The following is a 20,311-nucleotide window of genomic DNA, read 5'->3' as shown; positions in this document are numbered from 1 at the left end:
TCATGAAGGCTTTTCCTAATTACTTGAGACCTTTTTCTTTGATCCTTGATCTCCTGGAACTTTCCTAAGAAAATTATGAAATGCGTCTCAAAATTGTCAGGGAAGCAAGAGGAAGGAAAGCATTTATCTATTCATTTCCAGGCTTTCCATACATGAATACAAAATAATTCCCATGGGAGTCTCTCACTGTTCAGTCGCTTTAAGCAATGACTGTAAAAATCTGCATTAATTGGTCTTTATAGCAGGGGTTGGAATAAGAGGTAGGATTGATGGGCCTCTGAGGTTTTATACAAGAGATGCCCAATACCCTAGGTGGATACTGTTGGGAAGATGATAAAGGGTAGAGGTTTATGGGGTTGAGGAAAGTGTAGGGTGCCTGAGTCTACTATGGTAGCATCCTAATTTTTTTCTTTCTCTTGGTTTTTCTTTTTTCTACTTGCATATTTCATTAACTTTATCATCTTGTTGTTCACAGACATATTAAACATTTTCTAACTTTGAAGCTTTGTTATTTGGAAAATTTAATTATACAAGGTACCTCATTCAAAGAAAGAACCAGACGACTAAGACATCAGTGAATTAGATATTCCCAGACAGAGATTCTAAAATAATTTTTTGTGTTATTGTCAAATAATCTGGGTATAATGTAAATTTTTCATAAATACTTATGAGAGGAGGTATAGAATAGAGTTCTCTGGATTAGAATCCCTGGACTTAATTTTTGGATTTTTACTTAATAGTTTTATAATATTTGATTCAATGGGTTAATAGATATAAGACATTTAGAACAATGCAGGACTGGTAGTAAATTTTCTTAGATGTTAACTAGTATTATTTTCATTGTTACTTTTGAAGATTGTCTTGGTTGAAAACTTGTAATTGAACAGTGTGTGTGTGTGTGTGTGTGTGTGTATGAATGTGTATGTGTGGACATTATTTTAGTTTGTATTTTTATTTTTTATTGTAAGAGGTTCTGAAATAGTGAAATTTAAAGTCTGAAATTGTAGGGGCACCTGGGTGACTCAGTCGGTTAAGTGGCTTTCGCTTAGGTCATGATCTCATGGTTCGTGAGTTCGAGCCCCATGTTAGGCTGTGTGCTGACAGCTCAGAGCCTGGAGCCTGCTTTGAATTCTGTGTCCCCTTCTCTCTCTCTGCCTCTTTCCTGCTCGCACTCTTTGTCTCAAAATAAATAAACATTCAAAAAATTTTTTTAAAGTATGAAATTGTATATCTATTTGATTTAATTATTATTTAAAATATTTTTGATATATACTTTTTTTTTTTTGGCTTACAATCTAGGTCATTTCATATGTTGTTATTTGTAAATGCTCTTTACTGTATTGTTCTTTCTCTTTTCTTATGCAGGACCAAAAGATCTCAGATTGCTATAACTGAAGGTATATTTGAACTTCCAAATCTCACAATTCAAGCTACAAGAGCACAGACACTTCTGCTGCAAGCAATATATCAAAGTTGGTCTCATATTGGAAATGTCAACTCTTTATCAGTGAATGAAGCTTTGATGAATGAAGTTTTCCAAACTATAGGTAAGAGCACGATCTTGGCAAGTTTATGGAAAATTCTTATGAGAGGTTACTAATATTTTATTATTCAAATCCATAAGTATAGCCTGCTGAAATTAAATTGTGTCGTGTATTTCTGTGTAAGTGGATATTTATAGCTCCAAAAAAATTTCAGGATATGAGGTAAGCTGTTCAGTTTTATTCCCTGCAACCAATTTCTGGATATATTTTACAGTTTCAAGAGATTATTTTTTACCAGCATCTTGCACAATTAATCCTTTGGCCTCACGTGGATAACTTCTGAGGGGATCAATATAATGTGTATGTTTGAAATGATAGCCAGTATGTTTGGTTAGTAAATTGGAATAAAGTTATTGATCATGATACTTTAAAACATGGTAAGCAAATTATCTTTTTTGTGTACTCTTACACCTTGAATGAATGAGTTAACTACTAAAAATAAAAAATCTGCTTTGATGCCAGAATAGGAGATACTATCTTTATCTTGTCACTTACTTTACAGGCAAACAAAAAAACTTACAAAAGGTTTGCTTTTTGTAGTTGTCTCTGTTTAAAGTAATCTTGTTAGTTTTGTCAGTAACACTAAAGTAGTTTTGAAAGAAGGATATATTTTTATTAAATGTAATCATCATAAATAATAACCTGTTAATTTTCTACTTCATTTGCCTATGAGAATAAGACATTGGCTTTTTTGTTCTTATGATGCTTTTGAACATTTTAATTTGAGATCTTACTATGGGGAAATATAAGTTCTAAAAAAGAAAAAAGGCATAAGTAGAGCCCCGCCCTTTTTTTTTTTACAGTGTTTATTTCTGTGTGTGTGTGTGTGTGTGTGAGAGAGAGAGAGAGAGAGAGAGAGAGAGAGAGAGGGGGGCAGGCAAAGCACAAGCGGGGGAGGGGCAGAGAGAGAGGGAGACTCAGAATCAGAAGCAGGCTCCAGGCTCTGAGCTGTCAGCACAGAGCTTGACACAGGGCTCGACTTAAGAATGGTGAGATCATGACCAGAGCCGAAGTCAGATGTGTAACCAACTGAGCCACGCGGGCGCCCCTGAGCCCTTCTTTTGACACGCCTAGTGACTAATGTAAAATTTTATATAGTTGTTTTGTGTCAGGTTTTATGATTTTGTAAAGAATGACAAGGCAAATGTTTCATTAGCCTAGAGTTGTTAACTTAGATCTTATGAAAGGCCTTTAAATTCTCTGAACCCTCTGAAATAGTATGCAAGTTTTAGTGTGTGTATGAACACATACACCTCCTCCCACACACATAAACATATTTGTAATCTCTTTTTAAATTGATTCTTTTATTAAATGTAGTGACTGTATCCCTCAGTCTTTTGATTTAAATCTATTTTTTCTTACATTAACATAGTTACAATTAACTTTCCTTTGTTTCACATTTGCTTGTACTTCCTCTTGCATTCTTTTACTTAAAACTTGTTTGTCTTTATGCTTTCGGTACATGTCTTGGAAACAGCATATAGCTAGATATTTTAAATGAAGTTTTATAGTCTGTATTATAGCTAGTGAATTTAATCAATTTAGGTTGGTTTGATTGTTTTGTGACTGGTTTTATCGTCTTATTTTTTGTCTCCTTTTGTACTGTTTTAACTATGCTTTTTAAAAGATTGCTATTTTATTTTCCTGTTTCTCCTTGATTAGAATTTGTATGTTGCTGTTGAATTATTGGCTTAAACAATAACTGCTGCTTGGGGAAAAAAACTCGTTGTCATTACCTTTAAAAAGTTAAATGTGGAGTTACCATATGACCCAGCAATTTTACTTGTAGGTATACACACAAGATTATGTGTCCACCAAAATCTTGTATATGAATGTTCATAGCATTATTTTCTTTTGCATTTAAAAGTGCTTATTTTAAAAAGATTTATATATTTAAGGTATTCATATTGTTGTTTTGATGTATATGGTGAAACGATTACTGTAGTCAAGATAATTAATCTATATATTTCCTCACAGTTACTATTTTTTTTTTAATGTGGTGTGAGTACACAAAATCTATCCTAGCAGATTTCCAGGATACAGTGTTAGTTATGGTCATCTGCTGTATATCATATTGCTAGGTCTTACTGATTCTACATGACTGTAATTTTGTATCCTATGACCAACATCTCTCATTTCCTCCACTCTCCTTCCCCTGGTAACCACTGTTACTTCTGTCTTTGTGTGTATGAATTAAACTTTTTTAGATCCCACATATAAAGGAGGTAAAAAAGCATTATTCTTTATAGCCAAAATGTGGAAACAACACAGATATCTATTAACTGATGAATGGATAAGCAAAGATGTTTTATCTCTGTACAGTGGAATATTTTCAAACATGTAAAGGAAGTACTGAAACATGCTATAATATGGATGAACCTTAAAGTATCATGCTAAGCAGAAGAAGCCAGATGCAAAAAGTCACGTATTATGATTCCATTTTTATGAAATGCTTACAATAGGCAAATCCAGAGAGACAGAAAGATTAATGGTTGCCAGAGTCTGGGAAAAAGGAGGAATGGGGAGTAACTGCTATTAGACATGAATTGGTTTTTGTTTTTGTTTTAGCTTTTTTTTTTTTTTTTTGGTGATAAAATGTTCTGGAATTAGATAGTGGTGATATTTTTACACTTGTGAATATGCTGAATTGCCCTTAATTGTGTACATTAAAAGGGTGATATTATATTAATTTATCTCATTAAAAACATTTTAAATTGTTGAATATTAGGTAGACTACATTTTTATGTGCTATGGTCTGAATGTCTTTGTGCTTCCCAAATTCATCTGTTGAAATTCTTATGCTCAGTGTGATGGTGATGGTATTAGGTGATGGGGCCTTTGGAAGGTTATTAGATCATGAGAGTGGAGTCCTCTTGAATGAAATTAATGTTTTTATAAAAGAGGCCTCAGAGAGCTCCCTTGCCCTTTCCATCCTGTGAGGACACACCAAGAAGTTGTCGGTCTGCTACCCAGAGGCCTACCCTGAGGCCTTAATTGGCAGACATTTATCACAGTCTGAAGTTATCTAATTCATTTATTTATCAAATTTCTTTTTCCTGAGGTGTTCACTCCAGAGTTTTTTTTGGGTTAAGTAGCTTAAGTTGCCTGAAAATTCATACTAATAAGCAGGTGATAGTGTTAATTACTTCTGTAATTTCCCTTGTCTCTAACCAAACTAATTAGTATTTCCATTTTTGATTTTATCAAATGGATTGTGCTATGATAAAACATCTTATATAAAATTTCTTGGCCTCCCTGTTTGGGTCAGTTGGTTAAGTGTCCAACTTCGGCTCAGGTCATGATCTCACTGACAGCTCAGAGCCTGGAACCCACTTTGGATTCTGTATCTCTGTATCTCTCTGCCCCTTTCTGCTCATGCTCTGTCTGTCTCTCTCCTTCAAAAATAAATAAACATTAAAATATTGAAAACAATTCCCTATCTTGGAAATATTTTGTTCTAACAGTAGTGGCACAGATAATACAAAATGGATCGGACAAGTAACTACAGGTTAAGTGATTCATAACCTGATTTTTTGTCATTGAGAAACCTAAAATTAGCGTAACCAATTTTTATAGATTAGGGAAAGTCAGGAAAATGGAATGATGTTTGGAGGTTTCTTCTCATTGCCCAGGAATTGTATTTTTTTAATCAAATTAAGCAGCAGTAATTGATAATAGATGATTTAAAATGATCAACTAAAGTATTTTTAAAAGGCCCCATTTCTAAATGGCCAGCTTTCTTACATTTTTTTGCTCTCCCCAGGTCTTACTCTGTTTATTATATTCTTCTCTTTTTCTTTCTTTTTTTTAAATTTAAATTTTAGTTAACATACAGTGCAATATTGGTTTCAGAGTAGAATTCAGTGATTCGTCACTTATATACAACACCCAGTGTTCATCACAAGTGCCCTCCTTAGTACCCATCTCCCATCTAGGCCATCTCCCACCCACCTTCCTTCATCACCCCTGTTTGTTCTCTAAGGGTCTCTTGAGGTTTATTTCCCTCTCCTTTTTTACCCGCTTCCCATATGTTCATCTGCTTTGTTTCTTAAATTCCACATGAGTGAAATCATAGGGTATTTGTCTTTCTCTGATTGACTTATTTTGCTTAACATGATACACTCTAGCTCCATTCACATCATTGCAAATGGCAAGATTTCATTCTTTTTGATGGCTAAATAATATTCATGTGTGTGTGTGTGTGTGTGTGTGTGTGTATACACATGTATATCTCACATCTTTGTCCATCAGCAGTTGATGGACATTTGGTCTCTCTCCATAGTTTGGCTATTTATAATGCTACTGTAAACATTGGGGTGCATGTACTCCTTCGAATCTGTATTTTTGTATCCTTGGGTAAATAGTAGAGCAATTTTTGGGTCATAGGGCAGTTCTATTTTAGATTTTTGAGGGACCTCCATACTGTTTTCCAGAGTGGCTCCACCAGTTTGCATTCCCACCAACAGTGCAAGGGGGTTCCCCTTTCTCCATATCCTCCCTAACACCTGTCGTTTATGTTGTTAATTTCAGCCATTCTGACAGATGTGAGGTGGTATCTCATGGTTTTGATTTGTATTTCTCTGATGATGAGTGATGTTGAGCATCTATTTATGTGTCTGTTAGCCACCTGGATGTCTTCTTTGGGAAAGTGTCTATTCATGTCTTCTGCCCATTGTGTTTTGTGTTTTGGGTGTTGAGTTTGTAAGTTCTTTACAGATTTTAGATAATAACCCTTTATCAGATATTTCATCTGCAAATATCTTTTCCCATTCTGTAGGCTGCCTTTTAGTTGTTTGATTGTTTCCTTTGCTGTGTAGAAGCTTTTTATCCAGTAGTTCATTTTCCCAATAGTTCATGTTTGCTTTTGTTTCCCTTGCCTTCAGCAATGTGTCTCATAAGAAGTTGCTGCCTGTGTTCTCCTCTGTGATTTTGATGGTTTCCTATCTCACATTTAGGTCTTTCATCCATTTTGAATTTATTTTTGTGTATGGTGTAAGAAAGTTGTCCGGTTTCATTCTTCTGCATGTCACTGTCCAGTTTTCCCAGCACCATTTGTTGAAGAGACCGTCTTTTTTCCTTTGCGTATTGTTTCCTGCTTTGTCAAAGATTATTTACTGTATAGTTCCGGTCCATTTCTTGGCTTTCTGTTCTGTTGATCTATATGTCTATTTTTGTGCCAGTACCATAGTGTCTTGATGACTGCAGCTTTGTAATCTAGCTTGAAATCTGGAATCGTGATGCCTACAGTTTTTTTCTTTTTAGGATTATTTTGGCTATTGGAGGTCTTTTGTGGTTCCATACAAATTGTAGGATTGTTCTAGCTCTGTGAAAAATGCTGGTGATATTTTGATGGGAATTGCATTAAATGTGTAGATTGCTTTGGGTAGTTTAGACATTTTAATAATGATTGTTATTCCATTCCATGAGCATGGAATACTTTTCCATTTCATTGTATCATCAATTTCTTTCTAAAGTGTTTTATATTTTCAGAGTATAGACCTTGTACATCTTTAGCTAGTTTTACTCCTAGGTATCTTATTGTTTTTGATGTAATTGCAAACGGGATTGATTCCTTTATTTCTTTTCCTGCCACTTTGTTACTGGTATGTAGAAATGCAACAGGTTTCTGTACATTGATTTTTATATCCTGCAGCTCTGCTGAATTCATGTATTAGTTCTAGCAATTTTTTTTGATGAGGTCTTGGATTTTCTATGTAGAGTATCATGTCTTCTGCATATAGTGAAAGTTTGACTTCTTCCTTGCTGATTTGGATGCCTTTTATTTTTTTTTTTTTGTTAACTGATTGCCGAGGCTAAGACTTCCAGTACTATGTTAAATAGTAGTGTTGAGAATGGACATCCTTGTATCGTTCCTGATGCGGGGGAAAGGCGCTCAGTTTTTCCTGTTGAGGATGATATTATCTGTGGATCTTTCATACAAGGTTTTTATGATACTGAGGTATGTTCCATATATCCCTACTCTGTTGAGGATCTTTATCAAGAATGGATGCTGTGTTTTGTCAAATGCTTTTTCTGCATTTATTGAGATGATGATATGGTTCTTATCATTTCTTTTCTTAATGTGGTATATCATGTTGATTGATTTTGTGAATATTGAACCAGCCCTGCATCCCAGGAATAAATCCTGCTTTATCATGGTGAATAATTCTTTTAATGTACTGTTGAATTCAATTTGCTAATATCTGTTGAGAATATTTGCATCCATGTTCTTTAGGGATCTTGGCCAATAATTCTGCTTTTTAGTGGGGTGTTTTTCTGATTTTGGAATCAAGGTAATGCTGACTTCATATGAGTTTGGCAGTTTTCCTTCTCTTTCTATTTTTTTGGAACAGTTTGAGAAGAATAAGCATTAACTCCTTTTTAAATGTCTGGTAGAATTCCCCCGGAAAGCCATCTGCCCCAGGACTCTTGTTTGTTGGAAGATTTTTGATTTCTGATTAATTGATTTTTATTTTTATTTTTATTTTTTTTATTTTTATTTTTATTTTTATTTTTTTTGCTGTTTAAGGCTCTGTTCAAATTTTCTATTTCTTCCTGTTTCAGTTTTGGTGGTTTGTGAGTTTCTAGGAATTTGTCCATTTCTTCTAGATTGCCGAGTTTGTTAGCATATAATTTTCCTATTATTCTCTTATCATTGTTCATACTTCTGTGGTATTGGTTGTGATCTCTCCTCTTTCATTTGTGATTTTATCTATTGGGGTTCTTTCTCTTTTTGATAAGTCTGGCTAGGGGTTTATCAATTTTGTTAATTCTTTCAAAGAAGGAGCTCTTAGTTTTGTTGATCTGTTTTTTTTTCCCTTTTGTTTGTATATCATTTAATTCTGTTCTAATCTTTATTATTTTCCTTCTTCTACTGTCTTTAGACTTTATTTGCTGTTCCTTTTCTAGCTCCTTTAGGTGTAAGATTAGGTTATATATTAGCGACCTTTCTTGCTTCTTGAGATAGGACTGAATTGCAATATACTTCCATCTTAGGGCTGCCTTTGCTGCATCCCAAAGGTTTTGGACTGTCGTGTGTTATTTTCATTTGCTTCCATGTATTTTTTTAAAAAATTTCTTCTTTAATTTTCTGGTTAACCCACTCATTCTTTAGTAGGATGTTATTTACCTCCATGTATCTGAGGGCTTTCCAAGTTTTTTCTTGTAGTTCACTTCAAGTTTCATAGAATTCTCTTCTGGGAATATGCATGGCATGATCTCGGTCTTTTTGTACTAGTTGAGGACTGATTTGAGATCCCTCCAGAAGAATTTATAATCTACTGCTTTAGGATAATATGCTCTGAATATATCTGTTAAGTATATCCAGTCCAGTGTGTCATTCAAAGCCATTGTTTCTTTTTTATTTTCTGCTTAGTTGATCTGTCTGTTGTAAGTGGGGTGCAAGTTCCCCTGCTATTACTGTATTATTAGCAATGAGTTTCTTTATGCTTATAATTGATTTATATATTTGGAGTTCCAAGTTGGGGGCATAAATATTTACAGTTGTTAGATTTTCTTTTTTTTTTAATTTTTAAATATTTATTTATTTTGGAGAGAGACAGAGAGCAAGCAGGGGAGGGGCAGAGAGATAGGGAGACACAGGACCAGAAGCAGGCTCCAGGCTCTGAGCTGTCAGCACAGAGCCTGGTGTGGGGCTCGAACTCACAGACCACAAAATTATGACCTGAGCTGAAGTCGGCCACTTAACTGACTGAGCCATCCAGGCGCCCCTTTTTGTTAGATTTTCTTGATAATAGACCCCTTAATTATGATATGTTCCTTCTTCGTTTCTTTTTACAGTCATTGTTTTACAATCTAGTTTGTCTAAGTATGGCTGCTCTGACTTATTTTGATGTTAATTGGCATGGTAGATGGTTCTCCATCCCTTCACATTCATTTAAAAAAAATTTTTTTTTAACGTTTATTTATTTTTGAGACGGAGAGACAGCATGAACGGGGCAGGGTCAGAGAGAGGGAGACACAGAATCTGAAGCAGGCTTCAGGCTCTGAGCTGTCAGCACAGAGCCTGATGTGGGGCTTGAACTCTCACGGACTGCGAGATCATGACCTGAGCCGAAGTCGGATGCTTAACTGACTGAGCCACCCAGGTGCCCCTCCATCCCTTCACATTCAATCTGCAGGTGTCTTTAGGTCTAAAATGAGTCTCTTGTAGGCAGCATATAGATGGATCTTGTTTTTTTATTCCATTCTGATGCCCTGTGTCTATTGATTGGAGCCTTTATTCCATTTACATTCTGAGTAATTATTGAAAGATAAGAACTTAGTGCCATTGTGTTACCTGTAGAGTTGGTGTTTCTGGTGATGCTCTCTTGTCTTTTCTAGTGATCCTTTCTAGTCTTTGTTGCTTTTGGTCTCCCCCCCTCCCCCAATCAAAGGGGGAAATTAAAATTTCTTGTGGAGTGGTTGAGTGGTCATGAACTCTTATAGTTTTTGTCTGGGAAAGTCTTTATCTCTGTTTCTAATTTGAATGACAGCCTTGCTGGATAGACTATTCTTGGATGCATATTTTTTTACATCAGCATGTTGAATATATCCTGCTACTCTTTTCTGGACTACTAAGTGTCTGTGGGCAGATCTGCTGCCAACCTGATCTGTCTTCCCTTGTAGGTTAAGAACTTTTTTCCCCTTGCTTCTTTCAGGATTCTTTCCTTGTTTGTATATTTTGTGATTTTGGTTATGATATGTTTTGTCAATGGCTGGCTTTTGTTAAATTTAATGAAAGCTCTCTGTGCTTGGATTTTGAGGTCTGTGTCCTTCACCAGATTAGGGAACTTTTCAGCTGTAATTTGCTTACATAAACTTTCTGCCCCTTTTTCTCTCTCTTCATCCTCTGGGACTCCTATGATATGAATGTTACTAAGTTTTAAGAAATTGCTGTGTTCCCTAAGTCTTCCTTTGTGATCCTATAACCTTTATTTCTCTCTTTTCAGCTTTGTTACTTTTCATAATTTTATCTTCTATTTGCTAATTAGCTCCTCTGCCTCTTCCATCCTTGTTTTTATGGCCTCCTTTTGGTTTGTATCTCAGTTATAGCAGTTTCAATTTTGGCTTGATTCGATTTTAGTTGTTTTATCTCTGCAGAAAGAGCTTCTCTGGTGTCTTCTATGTTTTTTTTTTTCTATCCCAGATAGCATGCTTATAATCCTTTTAAATTCTAGTTTAGACATCTTACTTATATCTGCATTGACTAAATCCCTGGCCGTCATTTCTTCCTGTTCTTTCTTTTGAGGTGAATACCTCTGTCATGTCATTTTGGAGGAAAAAAAAAAACAATAACAGAATGAAACAAACAAAAGCAAAAAACTAGAGCCTGGGTGTGTTTGGTCAGCTTGTTAACAGAAGCTTGATAGAAAAAAAATTAAAAATTAAAAAAAATTTAAAAATATAAACATAAAAAAATTTGCTCTTATGTATCCAAGAAACAAAAGAAAAACAACAACAACAACAGAAACAGAAGCAACAAGAACAAAAACCCAAATGAAACTAGATCTAGTTTCCCCTTGACCTGAAACTTCATAGCAGTCTATGATCAGTAGACTAAGCCCATGGAAGGGATTTGTGCTGGTCTTCTGGGGAAGGAGCCTGCTGCTCTGATTCTCAGGGCCACTTGCCCTATTGGAGATGTGTTTGGAGGGCACAGCTGGGCATGGCTTGGTGTTACCACTCTGTTCTTCACTTGGTGGTGCTGTTCAGCTCCCTGTGGTCAATTGTTGGTGTGCTAATGGTGAAAATGGCTTCACCCTGCTAAGTCTCCCCAGCAGGAAATTTGTGCACTCAGAGATGTGGGATCTCTCACCCCTCCTCTATCCCCTGCTTCTGTCAGCTCCCTGCCTTCTCCCTGTTTATGTCCAAGCTGTCTGCCTGTTAGGCACTGCCACACTAGAATTTTATCTCAGGTGTGGCTGTGTTTCAAAACCCCACACTTCAGAAGACCCCTGTGGTTGGGACCAAAGTGATCTTCTGGGAGAGGGTCTTGGGGCACTGTGGCTGGCATGTCCCAGGACACAGTCATGTTACCGTGCAGGGGCAGCCACTCAGAGTTTATGGTAAATTGCAACATACAGCCAGTGAAAGAGTTTGCTCCCCTCAGCCTGCATCTTTATTCTTATATGGGTGAACATGGCAGCTTGATGGTGCCTGCTGGGCCTTTTGCCCATGTACAGGCTGTATCACTTTTATAGAATGTACTCCATGCAGGGGAACTGCTTTTCCCAGTGGGACCCAGGGGATACTTAGATCTTGCTGCCCACTCCTGGGCCTCTGCCCTGCTTCCTCCAGGGAGCACCACCAAGGGCTGGCTTCTGAAACTTAAGACTGTATGTTACATTGTTTATAAAAAACTGGTGGTTCCTGAGAAACTTAACAGAAACCCATGGGGGAGGGGAAGGAAAAAAAAAAAGAGGTTAGAGTGGGAGAGAGCCAAAGCATAAGAGACTCTTAAAAACTGAGAACAAACTGAGGGTTGATGGGGGTGGGAGGGAGGGGAGGGTGGGTGATGGGTATTGAGGAGGTCACCTTTTGGGATGAGCACTGGGTGTTGTATGGAAACCAATTTGACAATAAATTTCATATATTGAAAAAAAAACTGGTGGTATTGAAGCCTTCTCCATTTTCCCCTCAACAGTGGTTTTGGGGAAGAGTTTTCTTGTGCAGTCCCCTAGGCGTGTTTTCACTGTTTATGTCTAGCTGCTTTCAGAGGGAGTGCTTTTCAGCACAAATCTGATGTGCTGCTCTCTCTCTCCCCTTCTTTCTCCTCTCTGCCTTTTTGTGACCCTGTAGTTCTTCTCTCTTCCAGTTCCCCTCTCTGTGCCATGTACTGCCATGTTCTCTTTCCCAAATTATGCAGACTGTTAATCCTTACATTGATTTCCTAGGTATTCAAAATGGTTTGATGTTGCTCTATTTTCAAGGGATGAGACAGTCCAGAATCCTCTTACTATTCCTCCATCTTAACTACTCCCCTGTTTATTATATTCTTAATAGAGTGCTTGTTAGTATTGTGTCTTGAAATTTTCTATCTTAAGATCCAAGAAGTATATTTAAGATGTAAAGTTTTAACATTGTATTATCTTGCATCTGTGAGGTGTCAATAGACAACACTCAGCACTATTAAACTTTGTTTAATATGCTTGTTTTAAGCATATGATGTTTTGTTTTACATCACAAGTAGTTGACATTTACTACATTAATGAAGTGATTGTGCTGTGTGTTCTTGGGCCTCTCAGGCTTTTATTCTCATAATGTGTGAAGTTCCATCTACAGTTGGTTGTAAGCCAAGTACTTCTCTCCAACATGTATGCCTCACCTTCCATCATAATCTTGTGCTTCTAGCCTACCTTCCTACTAGCCTATCTGCTGTTTTGTTATTGATAGTTAATAACCTACAACATCTAGTTTCTCTTGTCCTTCACCCTAGTGTCTTTTCCTTCTCTCTGTACTGAACATAGTTCTGATTTGATAACATTCTTGTACATTATTCTTTTTCTTGGAGAGCTAGTTCTTTAACACAATACAAGTCAATATTCTACTTATACTTCCACAACACTGAATTTTTTTCCCACTTTCATGCCTTTGCCCAGGTTTACTCCCTTCCCCCATGGCAGAAACATTATGCATTGGTTTCTTTTATTTATTTATTTATTTATTTATTTATTTATTTATTTATTTATTTATTTATTTATTATTTCTTTTCACTAGTCCAGATTTTAAAAAAAATTGTATATGTATTCCAGTATTGTTAACAGTGTTATATTAGTTTCAGGTGTACAATATTAGTGATTAAACAATTTTATACATTACTCAGCGCTCATCATGGTAGGTGTACTCTCAGTCCCTTTTACCTGTTTCATCCATTCCCCCATGCATCTCCCCTCTGGTAACCATCAGTTTGTTCTCTGTAGTTAAGATTCTGTTTCTTGGTTTGTTGCTCTCTCTTTTTCCTTTATTTGTATGTTTAAAAAATTTTTTTTAATGTTTATTTTTGAGAGAGAGACAGATAGACAGACACACAGAGTGCAAGTGGAGGAGGGGCAGAGAGAGAGGGAGACTCAGAATCAGAAGCAGGCTGCAGGCTTCTGGAGAAGCAGGCTTCCAGCACAGCTCTGTGCTGACAGCTCAGAGCCCGATGCAGGGCTTGAACTCACGAGCCATGAGATCATGATCTGAGCCAAAATCAGACACTTAACTGACTGAGCTACCCATGCGCCCCTCCTTTATTTGTATTTTTGTTTCTTAAATTTCACATATAATTTCCAAAAAGTGAAATTATATGGTATTTGTCTTTCTCTGACTGACTTATTTCACTTAGTATTATACTCTCTAGCTCCATCCATGTTGTTGCAAATGGCAAGATTTCATTTTTTTATGGCTCAATAATATTCCATATATATACTATATGTATACATATATAATAAATATGTGCGTGTGTGTGTGTATACACACACATTGTCTCTATCTGTTCATCTGTTGATGGACATTTGGGCTGCTTCCATAGTTAGGCTATTGTACATAATGCTGAAATAAACATGGTGCATGTATCCCTTTGAATTAGTATTTTTGTATTTTTTGGGTAAATGCCCAGTAGTGTGATTGTGGGATCATGGGGTAGTTCTATTTTTAACTTTTTAAAAAAACTTCATACTGTTTACCACAGTGGCTGCACCAGTTTACATTCCCACCAACAGTGCAAGAGGGTTCACCTTTCCCCACATCCTCACCAACACCTGCTGTGCTGTTGGTTCTCACCATTCTGACAGGTGTGAGGTGATATCTCACTGTAGTTTTGATTTGCATTTCCCTGACGATGAGTAATGTTGAGCATCTTCTCATGTGTCTGGTAGCCATCTGTATGCCTTCTTTGGAAAAATGTGTATTTATGTCTTCTACCTGTTTTTTAACTGGGTTATTTATTTTGGGGGTATTGAATTTGCTAAATTCTCTATATATTTTGGATACTGTTTATTAGATGTGACATGTGCAAATATCTTCTCCCATTTTGCAGCTTCTCTTTTAGTTTTGTTGATTGTTTCCTTTGCTGTCAGAAGCTTTTTGTTTTGATGAAGTGCCAAAAGTTTATTTTTGCTTTTGTTTCCCTTGCCTCAGGAGACCTATCTAGGAAGACGTTGCTATGGCCAAATATCAGATAAATTACTGCCTGTGTTCCCCTCTAGGATTTTTATGGTTTCCTGTCTCACATTTAGGTCTTTAATCCATTTTGAATTTATTTTTGTGTATGGTGTAAGAAAATTGTACAGTTTGATTCTTGTGTATGTTGCTGTCCCATTTGCCTAACTCCATTTGTTGAAGAGACTGTCTTTTTTCCATTGGATTTTCTTCCCTTCTTTTACGATGATTAATTGACCATATAGTTGTGAGTTCATTTCTGGGTTTTCTATTTGTTGTATTGATCTGTTCTATTGTCTATTTTAATGCCAGTACCATACCATTTTGATTACCACAGCTTTGTAATATAACTTGATATCTGGAATTGTGATATCTTTGGTTTTGTTTTTCAAAATTGCTTTGGCTATTCGGTATCTTTTGTGGTTCCATACAAATTTTAGGATTGTTCTAGTTCTGTGAAAAATGCTTTGATATTTTGATACGGATTGCATTAATTGTGTAGATTGCTTTGGGTAGTATAGACATTTTAACAATATTTATTCTTCCAACCCATTAATATGAAATGTCTTTTCATTTCTTTGTGTCATCAGTTTCTTTCATCATTATTTTACAGTTTTCCAAGTACAGATCTTTCACCTCTTAAGTTTATTCCTGGATATTTTATTGTGTTTGGTGCAGTTGTAAATGGGATTGTTTTCTTAGTGTATAGGAATGCATCAGATTTCTGCATGTTGATTTTGTATTCTGAGACTTTACTGAATTTATGAGTTGTAATAGTTTTTGGTGGAGACTTTATGGTTTCCTGTATAGAGTATAATGTCATCTGCAAATAGAGTTTTACTTTGTCCTTACCAATTGGGATATTTTTTATTTCTTTATGTTGTCTGATTGCTGTGGCTAGGACTTCTAGAACTATGTTGAATAAAAGTGGTGAGAATGGACATCCTTGTCTTGTTTCCGACTTTACAGGAAAAGGTCTCAGTTTTTTCCCATTGAATATGATGTTGCCTGTGGATTTTTTATATAAGGCCTTTATAATGTTGAGGTGTGTTCCCTCTAGAGCTACTTTGTTGAGGGTTTTTTTTTTTTTTATCATAAATGGATGTTCAACTTTTTCAAATGCTTTTTCTTCATGTGTTGAAATGATCATTTGGTTTTTAAAACAATATTTTTTAATGTTTTTATTTTTTTGAGAGCGCATGAGCAGGGGAGGGGCAGAGAGAGAGAGAGAGAGAGAGAGGGAGAGAGAGAGAGAGACATAGAATCCCAAACAGGCTCCAGGCTCTGAGTTGTCAGCACAGAGTCTGACACGGGGGCTCAAATTCACAAACTGTGAGATCATGACCTGAGCTAAAGTCAGACGCTTAACCGATTAAGCCACCCAGGCTCCCCGAAATGATCATAAGGTTTTAATCCTTTCTTTTAATGATATGAAGTATCATCTTGATATTTTGTGAATTTTTATTTTATTTTTTTAAATAAAAAAATTTTTAATGTTTATTCATTTTTGAGACAGAGCATGAAGAGGGCAGGGACAGAGGGGAGACACAGAATCTGAAGCAGGCCCTAGGCTCTGAGCTGTCAACATTGTAGATTTAGATTTATCTATAATTGAATTCCTATTTTACCATTTCATTTAATTGTAGATTGTGACTTAGTAGTTGGGTTTGAAATTAACTTTGTTGGTTACTACCAAGAGTTTATAAACAAAAAATGTAATAAAATAGAATGAATATAATATAGTAAAAGTATTATGCTTATTTATAAACATGAAAGAGATACATTGTTAGTAAATAAATTATTACTGTAAGTTTTTCCTTGGGGAGAATAGGGATTAAATTTCTGTGCAATTTCCTCTTGAAATTTGAGTTTTGGAAACTGGGAGGACATGAGAAATGCCTCAATAACAAAAAGAAAATCTAGTATTTTTCCAAAGAGAGAGAGAGTTCAAAGAATTTGATAACAAATAATTAATGACATGCTTTTCAAATTCTAAAAAGCCTTACCTTGAAAATGTAGTACTGATATTTATGCATTTCCAGAAGATGTGCTGTGGGATGGCACCTTGTTACTGGCAAAATACATAATCAACTATAAGACATTTCTGGAAAATTTTAAAAATGAACCTGTTTATTCTGAAATCTTGATAGTGAAAAAATATGCTTATTGATTCCCTGTTATAATAACAGAAAGCTCTTAGTGAAGAGTGGCTAGTGATAAGTAGTAAAATAATATAATTTTATCACTCAAAGGAAGCAAATTAGTTTGATAGTTAAGTTTTATATGTGTCCTATTTATGCTGCATTTTTACATAAGAAAACTAAGTATAGAAAGCAAAGTTATTATTGGTTTACAAGTATAGAATTATTTCACAATTTCATTAATTTTATTTTATAAATTACCTATTTAACCGTATTTTTCCTTTTAATAACTGAAGCTGTTAAATAGGTCTGTGTGTATAAAATCCAATAACATTAGATTGAATTTCATTGGTTCTTAAGAAAAACAGAATATTGCAGCAACTTTGTGCTTCAGTCTTAATTGAAATGTTGGAGTAATAATGGTGCTTCAGAAATGCGTTATCGAATTGAATTTCAAATGTCAAATCTACAAAATGCCTTTAGGTAGAAAAGATGTTTTCTTTAAAGTCTCCCTTATGTCACAATAACAAGAGATGATTTTAGTTTGTTGAATCAATTAGTTCTGTTGAGAATATGTGAATATTGAGTAATAATACATGTTTTATAAAGCTACAATGACTTTTTCTCAGCCCTTCCAAAAATCAGAATTAAATGAGAAGATATTAGAATAACTAAAAGAAAAGGGTGCCTGTGTGGCTGTCAATTGAGCATCTGACTCTTGATTTCGGCTCAGGTCATGATCCCAGGGTCATGGGATTGAGCCCTGTGTCAGGTTCCAGGCTGAGCATGGAGCCTATTTGGGAATCTCTCTCCTCTGCCCCTTTCTCCTCCTCGTGTGTGCTTGCTCACTCGCTTTCGCGCTCTCTCTCAACAACAAAAACCTAATAAAATATTCTGTGCTAATGCTTGTTAAGAACTTAATTTTGTGCATTGAATATTGTATCTGTATTATATATATTATATATAATATTACATATCATATATAGATATTCGTATAGTTTAAGTCTTAATATCTATGTCAGGTTGTAGGAATATTTTCACCTTTTAACAACTGAAGTTTAGGAGAGATTCCTGAATTGTAGGGTGGAAAACCTGTCAGTAATTATATGTTACTGTAATTATATAGTTACATATGTAACTAATTATATGTTAAAAGGAAAGGCATTTGTTTCTTTGAATTTCATTTAGCTTTTTCATCTGTATAATGGCTGTATCATCTTCTTACCTTCTCAGAGTTCTTGTGAGTACAAAATAGACTATTTTTTGTGGAATTGATTTGTTGTTAATGTTTTTTCCTGGATATAGAATCCTGCTGGAATCCTACATATGGGGATACTATATATCGAGGTTGTCCTAGGGTATGAAGTTCATGGAGACAGATAACCCATGTGAGAATTGGGGTCTCACAGATCCAGTGTGCTAGCTGAGAAGGTATAGGGTAAAGGTAAATTCATAGAGTAAGGGAAAAAAGTAATTAGGATAATGAATAGTGTATTTGATGACTTACAAATAAAATTCAAGACATTGGTTAGGTGTACTTGTTTGGATTTATTAAGAAACTGTACATTGTGCCCCTTTAAATAGCTATTTATAAGAGGCCATACTTGGTTCACAGAAACCTATAATGAATCTATATATTCTGTCTTCTGCTAGGGATTCCAAAGGGGAGTGGAGCAGCAAATCCTATAAATGGATGTTGCAATGCAGTGGGATAATAGACCTTTTATCTACTTGTACGTACTTTACAGCTGTCAACTAAACATTTTCCCTCTAGTGAGCTGCATGAGGCAGGGACTGGATACCATAAAACTTACGTGAATAGCCTGAATTCGCTCACCTTTTTAGGTTGATGTTTCTCATGGTTTAATTTCACTGGCTTTTTACCAGTAATATTGATGTTGGCAGGTTATATATCCTGTGTTATACATGTGAAGATTTATGCTTAGAATAATTTAGTGTTTTTCCTAAAAATCATCCCACAGATATTCACCGATTAATTCGGTCAAGCTTAAGGTCCTTTGGACTTTCCTGTTGTATTACTTCTGCTACATCAAACTACCTCTCTGGTCAATGAGACCAGAAAGACAGTAATATAATTAGTTTGCTAGTCCATCAGAAATTAAATAAAAAAATAACAAACGTTAGAAATCTTACTAAAATAATAACTTGTAAAGAGTAAACAGGGATGTTAAAGTTGCAATAAATATATTTTAATTAGAATTATTGAATTATATATTTTTATTCATGTTTCTGATGGTTCTCAAATCATTGAGATCCTAACCTTTGTCATTTTCCAGACGATAAAATACAAAGTCACACCTGGCTGTTTTTGTTCAGGGAAACAAGGACTTGGCTACCGCTTTTTCCTTATGCAGGTAGTTCATTGCTTTGTTCAGTGTAGTTCCATTAATCTGGTATTTATAGGAAAATTTCTTTCAGACTTTAAAGCCTATGCTGAAGGTGATCAAATGGACCTTTGAATCCCTCATTTAAGTGATGTCTTAATGTTAAAATAAAAATCTCCTTTCCAGAATCTAACTGTAAAAGTATTTTATGCAAGATTTCATGTGGGATACCTTAATGGTTGAATAATAAATTTTACCTCATAAAAATGAAATTCAATAATACAGTAGCTTTCTCAGCTCAGTAGCATCTGGTCTATTCTCATGAGAGCCAATATTTTCCAACTCATTAGGATCATGTCGTTCTGTATGTCGTCAACATTGACTTAGCCAAGCTACCTTTACTTACATAACCGCCAAACTATTAAATAGGTCTCTTGTGGAGTGAAGTCAAATATTCCTCTTACTTTACTTCTGCCTTAGAAGAGGGGAAGAAAATGTACATACTGTAACATTTAAACATCTGGTCTAAAACCACATCAGTGTAACTCTGAGCAAAGTTACGGATATGGTATTCTTCCCAGGTGTGCATATAAAAAGGGTTTTGGAGTTGTTGAATAGTTCTTTAACCATTTAGGAAAAGGATTGTGATATAGTGATATGCTTTTTCTGTTCCTCTGTTTGCAAACTTATTTTCCTACACCTAGAAAAACACCTCCAATATGTTCTAAAATACATATTTTGAGCTATTATAAAGTTTTTTTCCCCATTAAGACATTGGCTATAAATTTATCCTAATCTTAAATAAAAATGAGTTGAGTTAGATTTATATTAAGAGGTATCAGTAATACTTCTTGATATTCAAATTGGGGTAAAAAGATTTTACTTGTGTGAATCTTGTAAGTTTTAAAGTGCCCTGTATGAATTTTGCATTAATATGAATGTTGAATTTAAAGATTTGATTTCACTTGAATTCGTGTTCACATATTGAAAGTTACAATATACGTGGTAATCATTAAGAAACGAAGAGCCACACAATTATTCATTTTTCTGTGAGTACAGTTTAAAGAATTAAGAATGTCCTAAATATTTTCTGAATATGAGTACAATCCTAGGTAATAAATCAGATGGGCTACTTTTG

General features: G+C 35.2%; 1 protein-coding gene across 12 annotated transcripts in view; it reads left to right on the top strand.

The window, feature by feature from the left end:
* The window catches only part of VPS13B (vacuolar protein sorting 13 homolog B), a 794,855-nt gene that overhangs the window by 152,338 nt on the left and 622,206 nt on the right, over nt 1-20,311 (top strand). For all 12 annotated transcript variants that reach the window (XR_008292721.1, XM_053208413.1, XM_053208414.1 and 9 more), the window contains exon 17: nt 1,366-1,547. Coding sequence is in view for 11 of the 12 variants with exons in the window: in XM_053208413.1 (XP_053064388.1) it covers nt 1,366-1,547 (182 nt within the window). In the remaining variant the exon portion in view is untranslated. The remainder of the gene's footprint in view (nt 1-1,365; nt 1,548-20,311) is intronic.

This window comes from Acinonyx jubatus, chromosome F2 (genome assembly GCF_027475565.1).
Source record: "Acinonyx jubatus isolate Ajub_Pintada_27869175 chromosome F2, VMU_Ajub_asm_v1.0, whole genome shotgun sequence".
Taxonomy (NCBI): domain Eukaryota; kingdom Metazoa; phylum Chordata; class Mammalia; order Carnivora; family Felidae; genus Acinonyx; species Acinonyx jubatus.
This window is presented reverse-complemented; position numbering and strand designations above follow the sequence as displayed.